General features: G+C 43.7%; 1 protein-coding gene across 4 annotated transcripts in view; it reads left to right on the forward strand.

Annotated features, from left to right (window-relative positions):
* Positions 1-4053: 4053 nt before the first annotated feature.
* CPT1A (carnitine palmitoyltransferase 1A) overlaps positions 4054-15752 on the forward strand; it is a 33007-nt gene continuing 21308 nt past the window's right edge. The window contains exons 1-5 of one of the 4 annotated variants that reach the window (XM_015863642.2): positions 4054-4185; positions 6837-7025; positions 13507-13661; positions 14384-14523; positions 14925-15096. In XM_015863642.2, the coding sequence (XP_015719128.1) occupies positions 13521-13661; positions 14384-14523; positions 14925-15096 (453 nt within the window). In that variant the 5' untranslated portion in view covers positions 4054-4185; positions 6837-7025; positions 13507-13520. Of the gene's footprint in view, positions 4186-4237; positions 4255-4607; positions 4711-6836; positions 7026-13506; positions 13662-14336; positions 14524-14924; positions 15097-15752 lie in introns of those variants that run through there. The other 3 variants (XM_015863644.2, XM_015863643.2, XM_015863645.2) reach the window with 3 other exon arrangements.

Here is a 15752-nt window from a genome sequence, read left to right on the forward strand (position 1 = left end):
CATATCTGAGTTATTGTGATAATTAGTAAGGAAAATGCCACAATGAATTGTACATGAACAGCAAGCATTTGAAGGGAAAAAACACTGTCATACTATGTAACAAATAGAGACTGTAAGTGAGAGTTGCAATACTTTTTCATTTTGTTTTGTGTGTTCAAAATCTATGAATTAAGTGGAAGGAGAATATTCTAATCCATTCAGATGGAGTTAAGTAGTATTTGCATTTTTTTATGCTGTCTAAAATGGCACAGTCATGAAATAAAGGAAAGACTTTCCTCCCTGCTCCCCAGCTGCACAGATTGTGGTTTGTATACATGGCCTTCCCATGGGCTTTGCTTAGCACGAGCTATGAATAACACTGAGGAACTCAGCTGATGTGCTTTGTCCCTGAAGTCCATAACACACATAACAGTGTGCATTTTCAAGCAAGAGGGTTCTCCTTCTCAAAGTTTTGTAGAGTTTAAATAGTATCCCAAACACAACCATTATTAGGTTGCAACATTCACCATAGCTTTTGCTAATTAACATAGAGGGACCTTCAGTATTGTATTTTTGACTTTTCCCTTACTTTAGAAAACATCCACTACACAGTTTCCTTTCAAAGCTTGGCCAGGCTCCATTTTTCTACTGTCAATATAACCTTAGGCACATGTTGTAAGGTTGTCAGTAATGCCCTTTCTACCTGGGATGCCATCCATCTTCTCACATCTAAGGTGATATCAGGATAACTGTATTCCTCAGCCAATCTGTAATCCTCAACCGATGTGAATGCGAAGGCCGAATGTTGTTTGTCATACGTTTAAAAATCTGAAGATCTGTCACTTGCTGTGGATGTTCCTTCCAAACAGGCAGAGGTAAGCCTGTGAACTCTCACAAAAGGTCTGTCTCAATGTATGCTGTGGCAGTGCTGTTCATCTCACTTTTACAGTTCAATATGTATAAAAATACATTAGAGAGACAGCGAGCTGCTTGGAATGGGATGTTTGAAGCATGCAGATAGCGTTTGTTTTCCTTTGGACTCCTTGCCAAGTACATTCAGGTACTCTTAAAAATTCTCAGTATGGTCTGTCATGGTTACTTGATTAAAATGTAACCCTATCTGAGAAACTCAGCTACCTGCCACATTTATGGTCAGCTTGGTCAGCGCTACATTGGATTTGCGTTTATCCACTTCTCAGTAAGTATTGATTAGTGTTTCTGTTCTGTTGGCTTAGCTCATATCTTTGGAGGTAATGTTACAATAGGTAAGAATACCTCAGGTGTACAAAACAGTAAGTCCAGACACTGAGAGCACAGCCCTGGTCAAGGAGAGTTCTTGGATCAAATCTGGGGAAATCAGTTGAGTTTCTATCACCTGAAATGTTATTATTAGGTAATTTCTAAAGCAGAACTGTATTTCTTCCTAGTTGAGCCTCATCTGCCAGTGTTAACTTGCCAAGGATGCCTGAAAGCCTAGCTAGGTTGATATCCTAACCCATGGAGTTAGGGCAGTGGAACAGCACGTGTTTGTGCTGGCAGAATTTGGTGTCAGTATTGACAGCAGTAGCTGAGATGGTTGATTCATAGCAGTAAGGTCTTGGGAGTCAGGACTGGTCTGAAACATGTAAGGAAAGGAAGAAGTGGTAAGACACTGGCATTACTAATGGTGTGTGAAATCACTCAGTGATTTTCACTGGTCAGTAAATGTGCAGTATGCAGCTTTACAGTAGCGTGGCATCTAATTCTTGACAAAATTCTATACCTTTTGGCCACTGCATTTTGTAAGAACCTCCACTTTTCCTGCTTCATTTCACAGACAGCTATTCTGTGAAGGTATGTGTGTATATGTGTGCAAACTGTCTGGGAGGAGGATTTGCTAAGGGGCCTCAGTGGGGCTCTCTGCTTTTAAGTAGCTTTTAAGCTGAGGCTTTTGTCTTTGAAGCCCTGGCCTTGCAGCCAGGCCACGCTCCCTGTTGATCTGGACCCTGACCCTGACTCAGTTTTCCTGCTTAACAACCTTGGACTTCCTCATTGCTGCCGACGTGTCAAATGATCTGCCTGACCCTGTTTGCTGTCACTGGACCTGTTCTGCTTGCCTTGCTCAGGTGCTGTGGGATGGTGCCCTTGGCAGGGAGGGCACTGCCTGCCTTGCTCTCACCCTTGACTCTTGGCATACAAACATACATTCACTTACCTGTCTATGAAATCTGTATTTCAGAGCTGTTTTCAGTTTGCTTATTGTCAGCGTGTTTTGCCACATGGATTATCAGTTGTAAATCGCTATGGGTCACTGAGCTACTATGTTCTAACTATGAAGTGCACATGCTTAGATATCACAAGAGACAAGAGGGGAAAAAAGTAATCCTAGTCTTGTTTAAAATGAAACTAGCAGCCAAACTGGGAAAAAAATATCTGCTTTAAGCAACCGAGACTGCACACAATAATTCTGTGTGCTAAAAATATTGAATAATTCAGTTCTGATGAGAAGAATAATTCAGCCTCAAGGTTTAAAAAAAAAAAAACAAAAAACCAAAAAAACAATGAAGAGAGAAATGCTTGTTTATTGTAAAACTGCCTGACTTGAGCAACTTGAGAAACAAAATTAACGTTAAAATAATACAGCAAAACAGAAAAATGCAAAATTGTATTAGGGATAATCAGTTTGCATGGGGGATAATCATCTTCCAAACCAGATTCGGGCTTCAGGTTTAATGGTGCATGCAGGTGATTACAGATCCAGTCATGAGAAGCACAATCACTTCGTGTTCTTATAGGAAGAGAAAAGACAGCATGCAGAGAAGGAGCATTTCAGCAGCGTGTTGCCACAGTAGGAGATGGACTATGTTCTGAATAGGACAGCCCTACGCCAGGAAGTATCCAACTTGCTTTATGTGGGTTAATGGGTGAGTAGAGCCTGACCCAGGTGATAGTGGCAGTTCCACTGGCAACAAGTCACGGGGCTGTCTGTAATGCAAGGTTTACATTTGCCAAATAAATAGAGCCAAGTCTGGTTTGGCTAAGTCACAATCACACCGCTTCATATAATGCAATACCTCTTATATATGGGGCTCAGCACCACGATAAAGTGCTTCACCTGGGTGTTCCCTAACTCATGGCTGCTTGCTCAGGTTTTTGGAGGAGACAAAACAACAGCAACGTGTGGACACCAAAGGGATGCAAGTTATCACATTCCAATTCTATTTGTACTTGTTATAGGTAAATAGATGCAAACATGGATGCTGCTGAATTTGGAGGTGTTCTCAGCCATTTCTTTTTGCTTGTTCTCCTTTTGCTAATACTTTTTCCCTCCCTTCCTTCCTTCCTTCCTTCCTTCCTTTCTTTCTTTCTTTCTTTCTTTCTTTCTTTCTTTCTTTCTTTCTTTCTTTCTTTCTTTCTTTCTTTCTTTCTTTCTTTCTTTCTTTCTTTCNTCTTTCTTTCTTTCTTTCTTTCTTTCTTTCTTTCTTTCTTTCTTTCTTTCTTTCTTTCTTTCTTTCTTTCTTTCTTTCTTTCTTTCCTTCTTTCTTTCCTTCTTTCTTTCCTTCTTTCTTTCCTTCTTTCTTTCTTTCTTTCTTTCTTTCTTTCTTTCTTTCTTTCTTTCTTTTTTTCCTTTTTTTTCTGGGCCTGATGTTTCCTCCTGGAATAATGACATCACCTTCAAACAAACGATGGGAGGGGAAATCCTAACCATCAGCAGCGTGGGGTTTTATTGGTGTTGCTTAGGGATAAGGGAGAGGTTCAGGCTGTAGCATTAGTACACCTGGGTTTCATCACGTTTGTGCGCTTTGGAGCCTTCAGGCACATGGAAATGGCAGCTGGGTGGATCCGTCCACGGGATTAAGACCTCATATTCCAGCTGTTTTTCCTCGGGGACCTGCAAGTCCGTGGCCACCACGCCATGTCCCGACCCCACGAGCCGCCATAGCCCCAACTCAGCGCTCCCAACCTATCACAGCACTCAAGGTTCCCCATTCAGCCTATCACCACCCGCTTCCCTTCTCTCCTCCACCCGCCCACTCGTGGAGCACCCCCCGTCCCCTTTCATATCCCCGGGCGCTGATCCCGCCCCCCGCCGCCCGCATCCAATGGGAGGCCGGGCGGCAAGCGCGGCTCCGGCGGGGTGTGCGCGGGGAGCGGCCCGGCTCCCACTCGCGTTCTGCCGGCGTCGCTGCTGCTCGGCCGGGTCGGGGCCGCCGACAGCCGGAGCCGGTGAGCGACGGCACCTGCCGTTCTGACAGCGGGCGGGCGGAGGCCTGGCGGGCCCCGGGGCGGCGGGCGGTGCGTGACCTACATGCGGCGTGCGGGCGTGGGGTCGGGGCGTTCGTTCGGTGCTTTGGGGACGCGGAGCCCGCTGGACTTGTTGCTAAAGGTCCGCCGGGTTTTTGCCGCATCTTCCGTCTCCGCCTCGTCGCCGCTCTCAAGTTCAGAGGGAGGATCGAGCCGGCGGCGTTATTTATAGCCCGGCGGAACTGCCGCAGGGAGCGCCTTTCTCGAGGTTGGCGGTGTGAGCGGGGCGGCTCTGCTGCCTTTCTTCCCCCTTTTTTTTCCCTTTAACTGTGCTGTGCTGCCCGTCTGACCCTCCCGCAGCCCGGATCCTCCGTGAGGTCGCGTCCTCTGCCCGAGGTGAACTATCAACCCAGCGTTACGGATGCGCTTTGACAGCGCTGGTTTTCCTGTTGTGGCCGTAGCGAGTCTTTGGTGCTGATTAATGATGAGCGATGTGTAACGCTGGAGGTGAGGGATGTGGATCGGGATGCGTGGCTTTGCGTTACCGGCACAACTGCGGGAACAGCAGCTCTAAGAGCTCAGCACGAAGCTCCCAAGAGCTCTTAGAGCTGCTGTTCCCGAGCTTCGGGCTGTTACGAGCTTATTTTCAGAGGAAGCCTTAACGCTGAGCAGCCGAGGGGTGGTAGCACTGCGAGCTGTACCGGAACCCGAGCGTTAAGCAGGCAGAGCACGTCGCTTTCTCCTGCTGCCTTTGAGATAGAGCCGCTTCCTTCTCTTTAGTAACTTCTATCCGGCTCTGGCAGCGCCCAGGAGCCGCCCGTGGTGCGCTGCGGCGGCGCGACCTTTCCCCTACTTCCCCACTGCGCTCACGTGGGCGGGCCTGGCTCGCGGGGACGCGCCCGACCGGGGCCCGGCTCGCGGGAGCGCGCACGGTCCATTCGCATCCACCGTCCGTCCCGGGGCTGAGCTGGGATCGAGCGATGAACACGTGTCCGGGGTGACGGGAGGGACGGAGAGGGTGTTTACATTCACTGCATGCACCCACGGTTGGAGTGCTGCAACCGGAGCGCGATTGCATGAGCAGTTTTGGAAGACCTTCTATGAAGGTGACTCAAGTGGAAGCTTATGTTTGCAATAAAAGCGCAGTGCATCTTTCTATGTTCCAAAGCCATTCCCTTTGTAACGCAGTCTGAAAGCCTTTGTCCTGCTGTAACGCGGTCCCAAATTCCACCTGCTCAGAAAAGCAGCATCCGCATGACTAAAAAGCATTCCTCTCTCGTGTGTCTGGGTTAATGTTATTGGAGCAGTCGGTTCAGATATTAAGAAGACGTTCCAAGCTGGCTGGGCACTGTTCCACTCTTGGAATGATCATCGGGAGCAATTCATTCCATCTGTCTTCAGTCACTGCATGGAGGGCAGCTTGTAGGACTGCAGAGGTGCTGCGGGATGGATGTAATGCAGGGCTGCTCAAAGTGAAGCCGTTCCAGAACTATTTGCTACCATCAGGAAGTTAAGCACAGCTCTTTGCATGACCACACAAGCTACTAAGTGCAAAGGGAGGGCAAGGTGGAAAAAATCCTGCAGCCGTCTGAATGCCCAGATAATGTCTTGGATGGCAGTGTGTTTTAATAGAAATAAAATACCCAGACCCCAGAGGTTTGTTTTTGAGGCTGTGGGAGGCTTCTGCACAGGGCAATAGCTGTGCAGTGTTTTGCTGTTCTGTGTTCATCTCTTACTTGGCCAGATGACTGTGAGTTTTGAGGAGGTCGGAAGAGATGGCTTGCTGGGATGTGTACATTCTAATGTGTGTTGCAGTGAAGACCAGACTGATGTAAATGGTTTTGGAGCAGTTCAGTGTGTCCTACTGCTCATAGAAAAAAAATGTCAAGAGCAACAATTGTAATGGTTATAGTTTTGATTACAGCTGTGGGGCGGTTCAGTGTTGTTGTTGTGTGTTTGTTTTTGGTGGAGCACACATCATGGAACCATCCAGTACAGCAGCGTGATGTTCAGGAAGACGAAAGAGGCCGTATGATCCATAAACAGCAGGGATTAAAATTCATTAGTGTTAGCCTAGTAATTAACACATCTGCTATAACCGGTCTTCTCTATGCTTTTTGCTTGACTGTATTCAGTTTCTGCAGGTGGGAAGGCAGCTTTCTATCTACCCATGCCTTTTCTCCTGGAGGTGCTGGTGAAAGCAGTCTGTTCTGTGAGCATGTCTCCAAGAAATCTTAATGGGATCAAGGTCGGGTTTAATGGGAGCTTAAATCCTGCAGGACAGAACTTGCATTTGGTTGTCTTAAACCACACGATGAGTCTGGCCTTTGGGTCTGGCCCCTGAGTTCACCTTGCTTGTTGCGCAGGCCAACAACGGCTTCAGAAATAGCTAAGAGGGTAGTAGGGTACTGGGTGAACTCTTATTTACTGTCTTAGACCTGCTAAAAGCAGACAGATAATCCAGTATATTCATGCAGCATAGTGTTAAACAGTTTCAAACTACTCTTTGTGACAGCACTTTCCTTTGGCATCAGTTTTACTTGAGAGCTTCCAGTTTGTTCCAGTCCCTCTCAGCCACTGAAAACTGTTCGTGAATCAAAGTTCAAACTGTTTTTCTTGACTTTCTGTTTCAGAGCTACAATTATCTGCTTGCCATTGCCATCGTTTAATGGCTATTAGCAGCTAACAGCACTGGAATGAATCTGGCTCTGAGTGTGTCCTGACCTGCTCAAGATCCCAGCTGCAGTGAGTCTGTGGGATAGAAGACCTCTGAGGGGCAAGCAGATCACAAAATCCTTTTTGAGGAAAACAGAGCTGTTCAGGTATGTTTGCATTTCATTCCTTGGTCTGTTTGTCTGTTTCCATATCATCCGTCCACGTGTGTCTGCCACCCCATTTCAGCCTTTGGGAAGGGAATAAGGAAATAGGGACAAAATTCCAAAGAAGTTGCCTTTGGAGGTTATCTAATCTACACCCATAAGTGATGTTGAAAGATGCAGAGGATGGGGCACAAGCTGAGAGTTTTGTCAGTGCAGGCAGTGAGTTACTGCATGCTTGACTGTTCTGATTTCAAACTGTGCTGCGCATGAGGTTTGTAGTAGGTCCCAGTATTGCTGTAGCTGTGCAAATATATGCACTCAGTTCTCCATGCAGGCTTGAATCACAGCATTTACTCATTGTTTCGGTGCAGACTTTCAGACTTTGTAATTTTGAGGGACTGTAGCCCTCAGCCATGCGGGAGGATAAGAGTGATGGAAGCCAATGATCAGCAATCACAACTAAAAAACCCCTTAAAATTTACCTTAAGAAGGTAAATCTATCTCTTTCAGTGCTTTGCATAAGCCATCTCAATCACTGAATTGGCCCAGTAATCCTATTTTGGTAACCCTTTGAGAGAACTACCATGGAAATAATTATGTTCTGCTTTTGGAGAGACTTGAACTGATTTTAGCTCCCTTCAGATACAGCTAATCTGGCATGAGAGTACTTGTCAGGTTGACGTAGCATTCAGTCCATTATCATTTAATAGAAGTTTTAAAGGAGGGCCATCATTTGGTTTCTGTTTTATTTCTGTACCACCGTTATTATGTTCTCTCGAGAAGACCTGCTGAATTTAACCCACGTGGTTGTTCATTGCACAGAAAAAAAACTTGGCTTTATTCCTCTTGGATTTCTCTTAATGGTTTTGTGTCTGCAGACTCGTGGGAGTATAATTAATAATTGTGAAGGACATTGTTGGTAAAACTTGAGCATGTAAAGTAGCCAATGATAACTGCTGCTCAGGCATGATTAGTTATTATTGAAGGTTTGTACATGAGCAAGCTATTTTGAAGTAGAAATTCTTAACTGAATAACAGTGTTGGTTAATCTGTATAGTAAGTTCAGAAGTCAGCTGCTTGCAAAATATCACGTGGTTTATGAATAAGCTCTTTACTCTTCCTGAGGTATCTTGTTACCTTTTTTGAGAACTCTAAGGCCACAAGAAAGTGGCATTAGCTGTAGAATATCCAGCAAACAAACACCTTTTTGGTCATGATTAAATGTTTCAGCTGCATATTTCATAGTGCTTGCTGAAGAGAGTCGGAGATCAAAAAGTTATTTTTCTCTGAGGGGCATAGCAGCCTTCTTTGGAAAATTAAAATTCTGTTAAATTGGATGCTTTAGCTTTAGTTTTAGCTTTGTTCCACTGCTCATCAGTGGAGCACCAAATGCCTGTAAAACTGCTTTAGGCATCTTCTGGTTAGCTGCCTGCCTTACCAAAATCCTGCCCTGATGTTGTCAGGTAGTGGTGAGGAACCACTCGTATAACAGCAGATGTGACTTCGACTGTGTCAGTCTTGGATACTGCTGTAGAGCGTACATTTCAGTGACTGAATCTTCTGCACTTATAGCAAACTCTATGAAAACACATCGCTGAAGTGACCCAGCTTTTGTTATTGGTAATACAGGACCTCAAGTAGATAAGAATGGTCCTTGTTTTCTTTTCCTATGTATACACGTGACGTTAAGTCTCAAGGACTTTTTGCTACTAGGAACTGGTATTCCTTGCCACCATTCATATCACTAGCACTTAAGGTACAGCACTTAAGGTCAGCTCCAGAAAGCTGCCTGCTACCTTTAAACCAGCCCGCTCTCACTATAGCAGTGTTTAAAATGCCTACGTCCATCTATTAAGTTCATACAAATATACCTGTGTGGAATCCAACTTTCCATCCTCCAGATTAATTGTACACTTCTGTCAGTTGCAGAAAATTCTTCAGGAGTGCTTGACTGGTTCCACTGCTAGGTCGCCATTTGAAACTCTGCTTTTCGAGAAGCTTTTGTATTTATGTATAGTATAAATGGCACTAATGGTGAATTGGGAGTTTTGTTCTCTTGGGTGCAGGCCCTACTGCAGATGGGATGCTACAGATGCTGACTGCTGGAGTTTGAATGCTGTGTGTTGCACTCAGGCCATCCAGAGGAGTCTTTCTAAACATCATCAAGGCAACAATGACTTGGTTTTTGCTGTTATTTTTTTCTGTTCTGCTCTGTAGGTAGTGCTTGTTTTCTTCTGGTTCCATGCTCTTTGCACTCTCCCTTCAGGTATTTATAGACGTTGGTAAGATCTCCCAAGCCTGCTTTTCTCCAGGCCATCCAGTCCCAGCTCTTTCATCCTCTCCTCATAGGAGAGATGTTCCACGTGCTTAATCCTCTTAATGGCTTCTCGCTGAACTCTCTGGTTGCTTCATCTCCCTTGTACTAGGAAGCCCAGAACTGGAGGTGGTTCTCAGAACGGGACTTCAGCAGAGCTAAGGAGAGGTGAAGACTCACCTTACCTGATTTCTTAGCAGTACTACTCCTAAAGCACCTCATGGCTCTGTTAGCCTTTGCTTGAAGGACACCTTGCTGGCTGCTGTGCAACTTGCTGCAGACTGGCTTTCCAACTGGTCTCCACGCTTAGACACCTCAGTGTTGGGAACTGTCTTGCTTTTAGTTTAGTACCTGGTATGATGTCCCTAGTGTTTTCATACAGATCCTTTTTTGATTATGTCTGTCTTTGGACATGGAATTTGGTGATCTATATTAAAATGACACAGTAGGTAACAAATTAATTTTTGGGGGGATAACCATTTCTTCCAAAGACTGTAGCAAGCTCATCTCCTGAAGGAAAGTTTAATTGTTTTATTCCTTAGATGAGATGTGTGCACCTGCGTGAGGCTATAAGCGTTCCAAGTGTTTGTAAGCACTGAAACAGGTTGTAAGCACTAGAACAGGTCACCCAAGGAGGCTGTGGATGCCCCATCCCTGGAGGCATTCAAGGCCAGGCTGGATGTGGCTCTGGGCAGCCTTGTTTGGTGGTTGATGACCCTGCACATAGCAGGGGGTTGAAATTCAATGATCATTGTGGTCCTTTTCAACCCAGGCTGTTCTAGGATTCTGAATCTGGCAGCATATTTTAGCTCTGAGCACGGAGATGTTTAGTGCTTCCAGCCTACACACCACCAGGGAGCAATCTGTGGTCAGGGTGCCAGAGATGTCTGTCTGAGAGCTCCAGCAGCATTAAACCTGGTGTGGGGTCCTATGTGGGGATGTTCTCAGTAAAACAATGTAGCAGTTACTGCTCTTCCCAGAAAATTCTCAATGATTGATAGTCAGAGCAGAATAATTGGAGGGATTTGCTTTGTAAGCCCAGTTTGATTACTGACAGATGTGCGCTCCACATAGAAAAGCTATATACAAATAGATGTCAAAATATCATGAAGAGAGCTTTGGGCTGATTTGTTGCGCTTGCTTGCAAGAGAGAGGCATGGAATTAAGTGTTTAACCCAGATTTTGGCAGTTCTGGGCCATGTGAATAAGATTTATTTCTGTTTTACCCTGTGTTTGTTAATTTGCTTCATCTGCAGGAAAAGGAACGATGGATATGAAAACTGCATTTAAATAAGAAGACCCACATCTCCTTCAGTGGGTACAGAATGTGTAGGCTGTAATATGAAATTGACTCTTAGCGTCTGCACCCTGAAATCGCTGAGTCTATCAGCAGCGGTAGCTAAATAGTTACAGTGGGAGTCATAGTGTCAGTGTCCTAAAGGTGCAGCAGTAGCGCAATGAAGAGGCTCTGTGTGTAGCAGACAGCAGTACAGATTTTCAGTCATAGCATTTTTGGACCATGAGGTCTATCAGGACTTGATGTGTGTTTTCCCAGCTGAAAAGCTTACTTCCAACCTTCCAGCCTTTTGTTTGTAACAATAGGAAAATTGTGGCAAGCTTTGATTGACTCAAGCTGGGGTATGAAAAGGGAGGAGGAGAAGCATTGGTGGCTGATATGGCATGTTTGAATTGAACTGAAACCAGAAAAGCAAAAGGAGCAGGCGGCATTCTCCTTTAACACCATTAGGTTTTGGTGAGGAGCGGGTGTGTTTTGAGGGTATGTCAATGCTACGAAAATAACACTCAAAGGTTGAAAATAACCACTTAAGGCTGGTGGCGAACATATGTGTGTTCATGTCTCTCTTTTCCTTTCGGTAAGGTCTACCAATCTGCTTGGTTAGCTCTTGTTTATGGCTCGCTGCTGGAAAAGGTTATTCTGCATTTGCTGACTAAAACGCCCGGAGTTACGAGAAGTTATTGTTCCAGAGTTAGCAAGCTGAGGGATGTGGGCGCTGCCTTACTAACATTGGCAAGTCAAATTAAAAGTCCTGCGCATGCTCCTCCAGCTCGTGCCCTTTTCCCTACTTTGTTAGCAAGCACGTGACAGCGGAGGAATGCAAAGGAGGGGAAGTGTACAGCAGCTTATGATTGAATTGGCCTGTGCAAGCTAAAAGAAGTGTTCAAAGGAAGGCGCTCCAGGAAGTCTTTTTCTGCTCAGCCATCATAATTTCAGAACAAACAGTAGTCTGAGGGATTTATTTTTCTTGAGTAAAGGAAAAGGATATGAAAAGAAGCAAGCTGTGTGATGGTTTCCTATCTTTCAGGATCAAGCAGTGCAATTCTCTGACTAACCTTGTCTTTGTCTTCTGTGCTCGGTTACTTGATTCAGGATTAGATCTTGCTGGTTTAATGTTCTTCCATTTGTACTTTGGCAGTAGGGAATGTTTTCCTTATTGAAGCTTATTTAAATTTAGCGTGACCCTTGAACTAAATTTAGTAAAATATGAGGCGGTTTATGATTAATGCTATTTATAATCTTTTCTTACCTTGGACAATACAAACGCATGTACCTAAGAGGGAGGGTTTCCTGAAATTCTTTCCCTTCAGAAGCAGGAGGAGGATGGTCATAAATTCTCAGGCTGAGAAGCCACAGGGGGCTTGAAGGGCAGTGGTAAGCAGCTGACCTGGTGCTGATGCACTCGCATCCCAGAATGTAGACTAACAGGAGTGAACCAGAGTCAGTTGGCCCTTCTTGAGACAAATCCGGGAGCTTGATTTTCCACTTAGGGATATGGTTGGGTTTATTTTTGTTTTTTAAACTGTCTGAGCAGCACTAGACTTATGATGAATACTTTAATTGCTCTTTGCTTTTGCAAACCCTGTTGAGCCCAGGGTGTACCATGTATTAACTGTTGCCTGTCTCTGCTTTATTGCTCATGCAGTTTTGGTCTCAGTGTAGAGCTCATGGTGTGCAACTCATATGAATGAGTACACAATTGACTTTGACTTCCTGATACTTGCCTTTAGCAAGGCCATTATAAATAAGCAGTTGTTAGTGACTGAGTCATGGAGTACTACAAACTGCAGCTGTTATAAGGAGGGCATGCAGTGCTTGTCTTGCAACTTCTGTTCAAAACCAATTTTGTTTCTTTGCTGTCCTACTGAAACACTGTACATGCATAAATGAAATTGTGTTCTATCACGGTACTGTGAGCTTCAGCTGCTCTACTCTCCAGGAGGCTCAGAAGCCCGATACACCAATATTTGAGCCTCTGCCTCACTGAGCAGTGACTGATCTGGGGGGGGTGTCTTTACATGACCATCAGCTGTTCTAGGAGCAGTTCTGTTTGCAGAGGCTGATCATCAGAGGCTGTTTTAGAGATAGGTACTTTCATAAATATCGCGCTACCTGTTGGTCAATTACCTTACTAGATGTTGTGCAACAGCATTTATCTTGTTCATCTCTCCCTAATACTCTTTCTACATTGTGTATTTGTTTCCTAGTCCTGTTAATGCAGCATTCGCAGTGTTTACATTCCTTAACTGTATATTCATACACAAATGTTTGTATCCCCTCTCCTGCATTCCAGATGATTTTGACATTGTAGAATATTTACAGGAAAGAGGAGCAGGACTAAAGTCACAATAGACTGTTTTTGAAGTGGTTTGCTAAACTGTACTTGTTAGCTCTAGCATGTGGTTTAGTAAGAGATAAAGGTCAACTGGAACTTAATTTTTAATTAAGAAGTCTGAACTTGAGATTTGCAAAAGAAATGCAAAAGGCATAAAGCAGTTGTTCTGTGCTTATAGGAAAATGTCAGCGCTGCCCTGGTTCAAATGGTGTTGATTGTCATAGAATCGTAGAATCACCAAGGTTGAAAAAGTCCTCTGAGACCATTCAGTCCAACCATCCACCTATCACCAATGGCTCCCCATTAAACTATGTCCCTCGGTACAACATCTTACCATTCTCCTTTATCACCTCCACAGCTGATGACTCCACCACCTCCCTGGGCAGTCCATTCCAATTCCTGACCGCTCTCTCTGAGAAGTATTTCCTGAAATCTAACCTGAATCTCCTCTGGAATTATGATGTTATGCTTTGTAACAGACTAGATTCTAGTACCTTTGTACAGAGTCTAATTCTTGTTTTTTCTTTTATTTTAACAGAACTCTCTCCAATAATGGCAGAAGCTCATCAAGCAGTGGCATTTCAATTTACAGTAACTCCAGATGGGATTGACTTGCGAATGAGCCATGAGGCTCTCAAACAAATTTACCTGTCTGGTGTCCATTCATGGAAGAAAAAGTTCATCAGATTCAAGGTACTTAAAAGCAGTCAAGCCTACCAAACTTGGGGGTAATTTAGGTTCTCATAGATATGAGGAGGTTTTGTTTAAGCAAAACTTAGGCCTCTTTGGCATATAAAGTTCCTCGCAGTGAATGACTTGTGTGAATTTTAGTTAACAAGGGATGGATAGAAAGTAAGCAAGTAAGGAAGTTACCTGAGCGTCGATCTTGGATAAATGATGCCAAGCAATAATGTTTCTGATGTTTATTATGGATAGGAATGAAAGAGGCATACGATACAGATTTTTGTGGGTTTTTTAATTTTGCTTATAGAATCGTAAATGGTATCTACTCTATTAGTATTACATGAGGTAAGCGACAGGTTAATTTCAGTATCTCTTTGAAAAACATACTTTTGAGAAGTAGTCTTAATAGAAACATCTTAAAATTTAGAGAAGGGCAGTTTAAATGACGATTTCCTGTGTCTTGTTCAGTAGAATATCCTTTGGCAGTGTTAGTTTAGGGAGGCCTAATAACCCACTTGTGGCACAAGCTGTGTAATCTATGAAGTAATTATTGGTATGGTTGTGAGAATTTCCTGTAGCAATCAAACTTAGCTAAAATCCATGAAAGAAAATGCTAGATAATCTTGTTTAAAATTAAATGACTTAAATGTGTTGATTTTTGTTTCTTTCCATGGTAATATGAAGTCAACCGCTTTGGTATGAAAAAATTATGTGAAGGCTTTTCTTTCCAGAATGGAATTATCACTGGTGTTTATCCTGCTAGCCCCTCTAGCTGGCTTATTGTAGTTGTGGGTGTGATGTCAACAATGTATGCCAAAATTGATCCTTCTTTAGGAATAATAGCTAAAATCAACCGAACCCTTGATACAACGTAAGTAGTCTGAAAACTTACTGTTCTCTAAACCAAATCAGTTTTACGTCTAACTGCTTTTCATCTAAATCCTATTAAAGCGTACCAGTCTTTGAACAGTATGTTTGTGATAAAGTAAGCATAAGACTTAGTGTGTAAAGCTATAAAACATGCAGGTTGTTTTACCAGTATTACTGCATTGTTGTGTACATGTTTGAGAAGTGCATTTGGCAACTTCTGTCGCCTTTGTTCTGGCCATAGCAGAGGATGTTTAGAAATGAGTTCAATAAGAAGGGGCAGACGGGCATAAAACTTGCTTAACACCTGCCTTTGGCACCGCGGAATGTAGGTTTGCAATATTAAGTTCTCCTTAAAACTTAAACTGGTGTTGACTGACTAATACTGCCTTTTGTTTTAAATAGTGGCTATATGTCAAACCAAACACAGAACATTGTGAGTGGAATACTTTTTGGCACAGGGCTTTGGGTTGCCCTTATCGTCACAATGCGGTACTCCCTAAAAATGCTGCTTTCCTATCATGGCTGGATGTTTGCTGAATATGGCAAGCCTTCTGCAGGCACCAAGCTGTGGATGGTAAGGATGTTTTGTCTTTCTGTTCTGTCTCTGTGTATATGTGGTCTGTTTTCAAAACCTTAAAGTAGATATTTCAGTAGTTTTTTTTCTGTCTTGCTTGGGTTTTCTGTGTCAGAGAACAAGGGCTGTTGGATATTTTTACTAATTACTATCATCCTTTTGATGCTGTAGTTGAACTATTCAGTGTGGCCTCGTGGAAGGAAAAGCGAACACTTTAAGAACATCTAAATTTCTTGATACCTTGGGACTGTGTGACTCAAATGCCTACTTTCCTGTGTGCAACCACAGCTTAAGCTCAGACTATGAAACAAAAAAAAACCACCTTGTTCTCACCGCGAAGCACTACTCTAATTCTTTCTTTAAGTGGAAATGTTGGTATTTTTGGTCATCCATTCTAAACTTAACCTTACATTTAAAGGAAACAACAGTGTCTTCCTTCAAACAGTCCTAGCGGTAGCACTCCAAAAAGAGGTGGTGAAAACACGTGAGGTGGGTTGCTTGTTAAACAGTTTACTCTGAAAGATAAGACTGGAATGATGTGGCTTCTCTTGATAATTCAGATGCTCTGGAAAAGGACTTAAGAGGCTGCCATCTCCCTTTAAGGCTGTAGTAGGTGTAGGGAAGGTATGTATAGGTGCTGCGAAAGGTGGAGTGGG

The sequence above is a fragment of the Coturnix japonica genome, chromosome 5 (genome assembly GCF_001577835.2).
Source record: "Coturnix japonica isolate 7356 chromosome 5, Coturnix japonica 2.1, whole genome shotgun sequence".
In the NCBI taxonomy this organism is placed as follows: Eukaryota; Metazoa; Chordata; class Aves; order Galliformes; family Phasianidae; genus Coturnix; species Coturnix japonica.